Source organism: Bidens hawaiensis, unplaced genomic scaffold (genome assembly GCF_021521415.1).
Source record: "Bidens hawaiensis isolate Kalapana, Puna unplaced genomic scaffold, B.hawaiensis_p1.1 tig00056000_1, whole genome shotgun sequence".
In the NCBI taxonomy this organism is placed as follows: Eukaryota; Viridiplantae; Streptophyta; class Magnoliopsida; order Asterales; family Asteraceae; genus Bidens; species Bidens hawaiensis.
The window spans coordinates 22,075-28,450 of record NW_027500097.1 but is presented as its reverse complement, the minus strand read 5'-3'; the positions used below and the strand labels follow the sequence as shown (position 1 = coordinate 28,450).

The 6,376-nt window shown below is 35.8% G+C and overlaps 1 protein-coding gene across 1 annotated transcript; it reads left to right on the top strand.

The window, feature by feature from the left end:
• Positions 1-910: 910 nt before the first annotated feature.
• LOC143601276 (acyl carrier protein 2, mitochondrial-like) lies at positions 911-3,017 on the top strand. Its single transcript, XM_077078728.1, has 2 exons — positions 911-1,129; positions 2,569-3,017. The coding sequence occupies exons 1-2, from the start codon at positions 920-922 to the stop codon at positions 2,743-2,745; spliced, it is 387 nt and encodes a 128-aa protein (XP_076934843.1). The 5' UTR covers positions 911-919; the 3' UTR covers positions 2,746-3,017.
• Positions 3,018-6,376: the final 3,359 nt, after the last annotated feature.

Sequence of the window (6,376 nt, the reverse complement as noted above, 5' to 3'; positions counted from 1 at the left end):
CTCAAAAGACACTAAATAAAAATAATGACAATAACTGATTAATGTATTCCATATAAAAGTACACAAGGTTCATAAAACAAATCAAATCCAAATAAATTCATCAATCACAAAATCAAACATGTTGTTCTTTAAGTTTTTATTAAACCTAAGACCCAACAAATATCTTGCATCTTCAATCATCTCATGTAGCTACTTGCGATATGAGTAAAAATAAATATATTTTGTTAACAAAATGTTAAGCAAGTAATCACAAATTTGAGATATATATTAATAACACAAATGACAATTCCTTTGCAATATCGTGCATTACTTCGACTAACATAACATTCAATAAAAGTTGACTTTTCACCTGACCCTAACATGGTATCGAGCTACTCCGCATAGAGGTGGGGAAATAAACTGGTTAACTGAACCGACTCAAAAATCGAACCGAAACCGAACTGGTTTGGAACTGATTGAAAGTTGAAACCATAGGTTCGGAACTTGTTTGTTATTTTCTCCACCAAAACCCGTACCAAACTGGTTAGCCGAACCGAAACCGGCTAAAATCGGGCAAAAAGCGGGTCAAACCTGAACCGAAACCGATCAAAACCTGAACCAAAATCGACCGTAACATGGTAATGAAACTGGTTTTAACCCGAACCGAAACAAATTATAAACCGCTTTTGACTTTTGTTGACCAATACGAACCGGTTTCAACCCAAACCGGTTTTGAGTTTTAAACCGCTTTGTGCACCTCGAACTTCGATCACGTATCGAAGGGTGCACCTCATGGGTGGCGGGTGGGTGTCTAATATATGAAGGTTGAATCACTATAAAAGTAGAGGGTTCACACCACACACAAACACAAACACAAACACAAACACAAACACACACTATCATCAGTGTATCAGATCGGTAAGGTAGCTAGGGTTTATCAATGGCGGCGAGAAATGCACTCCTGAAGCAGCTGCGTGTGAATGTTTCAGCTCAAAAACCTAGCAGTAGAAGAGTACTCGAAGGAGGCTTAATCCACCTCTTCCGCCGCCGTTTCTCCGAGGAAGGCCGAGGATCTTTCCTCGACAAGTCAGAGGTGAATGATCGAGTGGTTACCTGCGTCAAAAATTTCCAGAAAGTTGATCCCTCTAAGGTAATTATAATTAAACCAACCAATTTAAATGTAAACCTTTTGGAAAATTAAAATGTGTATATTTGATTGATAATTATTGTGTTGATTGTTGGTTAAGTTTTGTACACTCTAATGGGTTCTTTGAGAAGCTAGTAACCGATTATTATTATTATTATTTTTGTAGTCCCACAATTAACATGTGTCTGTTAATCTTACAAGTGAAATTTATGATCATGTAAATTGTGTGAATTCTATAGCCTCACCTTTTAATTTAGGCATGCTAATCGTGCGCTAGATGCCGAGATTAAGAATGGGTTACTTTAGAGGTTTGTACACAAAGCGCAAAAGGTGCGCTTTTTGGTGAGGTGAGGAGTGATTGTCTATTTGTACATGGATCATTGATTCGGGCCTAGAATAAATTAAAGCATAATGTGCGTAAAAAGGCGGATTCAAGTCAAAATTTTTCTAAAGTTGTAGAAACATCCCATACTTTATTATTTTGTTTTAATGTTTAAGCTCATTATGCTTTATTTATAATATGGCCCAAATTATAGCTTCATGTACAAGGAAATTAGAAAGTTATGTGGGGTAGTATGTGATAAGTCATTTTGTACTTCCAGTATGAATTAGGATTAGTCATACGTTAACTAGAGTGTTGACTTGGCACTATGAATCGGGCTACCGTCTATGTGCTCTATATCTGAGATGACGTTATGATAATGCCGTACACTCGTACGATCACCTGCTGATAATTTAATGTTTTTGGCATCGTCAGTAGTTTATTTAGAGAGAGGACCTGGTATGAATCGCCGGATCGGTCAAGTTAATAGTCAAGGAGAGTCTAGGTAATTTGTGTATTTGACAAGCGGATTTAGTGATAGTTTGTTTAAGTATTTAGTTTGTTTATATTAGTTGTTTTCGTATAGCTGTAATATATCTTGGTATATAAGTGCGCGTATAATGTGCACATCAAATGTTGCAGTGATGAAATTGCATCGCGCGGCGCGGTTCTATTGTGCGCATCACATGATGCAGTGGTGACTTATGCAGTCGACCAGCATTTGAACAAATTGGACCATTGCCAATGGGTTTGAGTTTCTTAAATCTGACTGAACAAATTTGACAATCGATTGAACAATGAGTTTTGAGTATTTGAACAAATTAGACTATTTATTAGACAGATCTGACTATTGATTATGAGATTATCTTGTAATATTGTGTTTAAAAGTCAGCAAGTTCAAATATCATCTAAAAATATTTTTTTTTAAACACGAATTGCATATGTGGTGTGTGTGCTTCGCGCATCGGGCTTTTTCTAAACACGTTATGGAGACTCTTGCCCAAATTGTTTCGCGATTCGCTAATAATATTCTAGTTCGATTTGTGTGCCAAAATGGGTTAATATTTACTTTATATTCAAGTATTAATTGAGTTTGAACATATATTCTCATATTTTGTAGGTTACATCATGTGCACACTTCCAAAACGATCTTGGGTTAGACAGTTTAGATACAGTTGAGGTTGTAATGGCTCTTGAAGAAGAATTTGGGTTCGAGATTCCTGATAATGATGCAGACAAAATTAGCTCCATTGACCTTGCGGTTGACTTTATCGCGTCTCATCCTCAGGCTAAGTAAGGAGTATGAGTGGATGGCGTCAACTATATTGATATTAAGATAATGCAAAAATCATTTGCATCTTGGCTTTTTTCATTTTAGTTGTTTTTGGTATTACTGTATGCTTACACACTTTTCATCATCTTGCATGCTGCTTAAATAAGTGCAGTTGACTGCAGTTGGTTCATTTTATTGGTCTTGTTGAATAGATCAAAGAAACTTGATAGGTTTACTCTTTGTATTTGATTAATTTGAATCTAGATGATGATGATAATTTGAAGCGGTTTTTTTTAATATTTCTAAGATTTTTTTTTGTGTTGAAGATGATGGTATGAAAAGTTTTTAAACAATGGTGCTTCAATTCTATAAACATTGAAGCCATTCTCATTATTGGGTCAAAATTTTGTCAATCCTGATATCAGTGGTATGAATCTATGTGGAATAGTGTTTTTGTGCAATTGGTATCTTTGTAGGCAATTGTCACTTAGATGCAGATTTACCCATTGGGTGTTAGACTTTTATAGTTGATAAACGAGTCCGAGTTTGAGCTTTAATTTATATACTTTAATTATTTTTTTATATATTTTGAGAAAAGAAAAACTTAAATGACCCAAGCCAAGCTCGTGCATTGATAAATTAATACATAAAAGTTTAAGAGAGTTAAACTTAGAAAAACTCAAGGCTTGTTAAGACTTGGCAAGGCTAAACGATCTTTTCATACAAAACTTGAGCTAAGGCTTGATAAGTAAACGAGTTTTAGGCTTGGCTCGAGCTCGCTAAGGCTCGGATTGTTTCAAGCTTTTTATCAATCCAATCTCAAGTAGCTCACAAGTGGCTCGACTCACCCTTGATAGTTAGTTGACTCTAGCATTGACGTTTGTTTACCAGCATAATATTTGTTTTCATCATTGGTGCATGGGGGGGGGGGGGGGGGGGGGGGGGGGCGTTGTAAGTCACTTTTAGATTTCTCGATTTCATATCAATAAATTTTCTTTCTCGATATGTCTGTTACCTTTAGTCGAGTACATAACTAACTTTTTTGTTTCGTTTTGAAACATAGAAAAACATGAAAAATATTATTATTTTAATATCTTTTACATTAAAGACCAAACTAAGCCATAGTTCTAACTCCATTGTTCTTAATTGTGTTTTGAAAACCCAATTAGATCCAATGTCAGAATTTGCTAGTGTCATTCGTGATTGACTCTTTTCTTAGCCAATCAATCGGTTGCTTACAGTCTTACACCGAGTATACAAGTTGTTGCCAAAGCTAATGGTTTAATAATAACCTGTCCAGTTTTTTAACCTTGATCTTTTTTACTTTTGGGTTTAAGTCGCACCTACAATAAATAGTTGGGGTCATGAATTTTACTCACATATTGTGGGGTCTCAAGGTCGAGGCTAACTGGGCGGACTGATATACGAGTTTTCCTTCGAGAACGGGGCAGCCTAGCATCTCACGGTTTCATACTCGGGTGAACAGTAGCCCAATAAGTGTTCCAAATAGCCGTTAAAAAAATATTTAATTTTGCACACTTCTAAAATAAAATGAAAATAAGAATTAAACAAAATCCAGAAGTAAGACAAATATAGCAAATTGGTTTTATCACTTTCATACAAGTTACAGGTTTCACGCATCATTGAAACTCTCAACGTGCTCCCAAGTTAACATAATTAAAGAAAAGAAAGAAAAATAAAACTTTCTTTCCATTTTCGTTTCCATTCCTTCCATATATTTCATCCTTTTTTCTCTCTTTTTCTTTCTTTCCAATTCTTTCATATTAAAACTTTCCAATTCTTTCATATTAAAAAGGAATATTAGATTATAATAATCCAAACTTTGTCACGTTGGCTGGCGTTAAGCCGGACTTTAAAAATATACTACAACAGTCCCAACTTTCAAACTATTGGCCATCAGTGAGCTTTTCACTAACGTAGTTGGACTCCGTTAGTTTTTGCTGACGTGACTGCTTAGGTGGAAAATAAAGTTCTTTTTAATAAATTCTTACAAGTCCAGGGGGCGAATTAAAAGATTGAACAAGTTTGCATCTGTTCTCGTCCCCCATGTCTCCTCTAGTCTTTCCAGCGCCACTACCGCCACCTCTCAGCGCATTTTTCGGCGAGAATTGAACATCCGAATAATGACCGAACCCTACAATTAATACCATCGTTTGACCCATAATTTGAAACCGAGCTTCACACAATTTTTCTGAACTTCCGGCATCACTCTAGTCACTTCTCATGTGTTTTCTGGCGAGAAACAAACACCCAAATCATGACGGAAACTGATAATTAATAACAAAAATTTGACTCGTAATCTCAAACTGAGCTTCACACAATTGTTCTGAACTTCCGACGTCACTCCGGTCACCAATCACGCATTTTCCGGCGATAACGAAACACCCAAATCATGACCGAAACCGACAACTGACGCAACAGTTAAACTCATAGCCTCAAACTGATTCCCCTGACTCAGTAGATCCCCATCTCTCTCTGTTATGCCGTCATCTTCGTTGTTGTGTGTTCTCCGGCCAAAAGACGGTATCGAAACAAGCATCAATAAAGGTATTTAATCACACCAATTGATTCCAATCACGTTTCGTTTCTACTATCGAAATCGAACATGACTTTTTAAAATCAAAGATTGGGGCGGATTCTAGGGTTCTTGTGCAGATTAACCAGATGGGTGGTGGCAAGTGACAGTGGTTGTAACTCGCATCTTCCAATTGACATGAATTAGGGTTAGGGTTCGGTTTGGTTTCTGATAGATGGTGATGAAGATGACGATGCTGCAGGTGGTTGTGGTGGTGGTGGAGGCTGTGGTTGTGGTGGTGTCTGTATAAAGTATATATTGTTCAATCTTTCAATTCGCCCCTGAACTTGTGAGAATTTAATAAAAAGAACTTTTTTTTCCCACCTAAGCATTTACATCAGCAAATACTAACGGAGTCTAACTCCGTTAGTGAAAAGCTTGTTATTGGCCAATAGTTTGAAAGTTGGGACTGTTGTAGTATATTTTTAAAGTTCGGTTTAATATCGGCCAACGAGACAAATTTTGAATTATTATAATCCAATATTCCTATTAAAAATAAAGTTTTTACCCTTTAAAACCTAGCATTTGTCCTTTATTTCCTTTCCTTTCTCCTTTATAAATGAAACTTAGGGGCGTTTGAAATTCCTTATTTAGACTCCGTTAGTGAAAAGCCTGTTATTGGCCAATAGTTTGAAAGTTGGGACTGTTGTAGTATATTTTTAAAGTTCGGTTTAATATCGGCCAACGAGACAAATTTTGAATTATTATAATCCAATATTCCTATTAAAAATAAAGTTTTTACCCTTTAAAACCTAGCATTTGTCCTTTATTTCCTTTCCTTTCTCCTTTATAAATGAAACTTAGGGGCGTTTGAAATTCCTTATTTAGACTCCGTTAGTGAAAAGCCTGTTATTGGCCAATAGTTTGAAAGTTGGGACTGTTGTAGTATATTTTTAAAGTTCGGTTTAATATCGGCCAACGAGACAAATTTTGAATTATTATAATCCAATATTCCTATTAAAAATAAAGTTTTTACCCTTTAAAACCTAGCATTTGTCCTTTATTTCCTTTCCTTTCTTCTTTATAAATGAAACTTAGGGGCGTTTGAAATTCCTTATT

Bases quoted from the DNA above. Each gene is read 5' to 3' on its own strand.
- LOC143601276 (XM_077078728.1), top strand. From the start codon at position 920: ATGGCGGCGAGAAATGCACTCCTGAAGCAGCTGCGTGTGAATGTTTCA. The intron at 1,130-2,568 runs GTAATTATAATT...CATATTTTGTAG, and splicing joins AGAAAGTTGATCCCTCTAAG to GTTACATCATGTGCACACTT.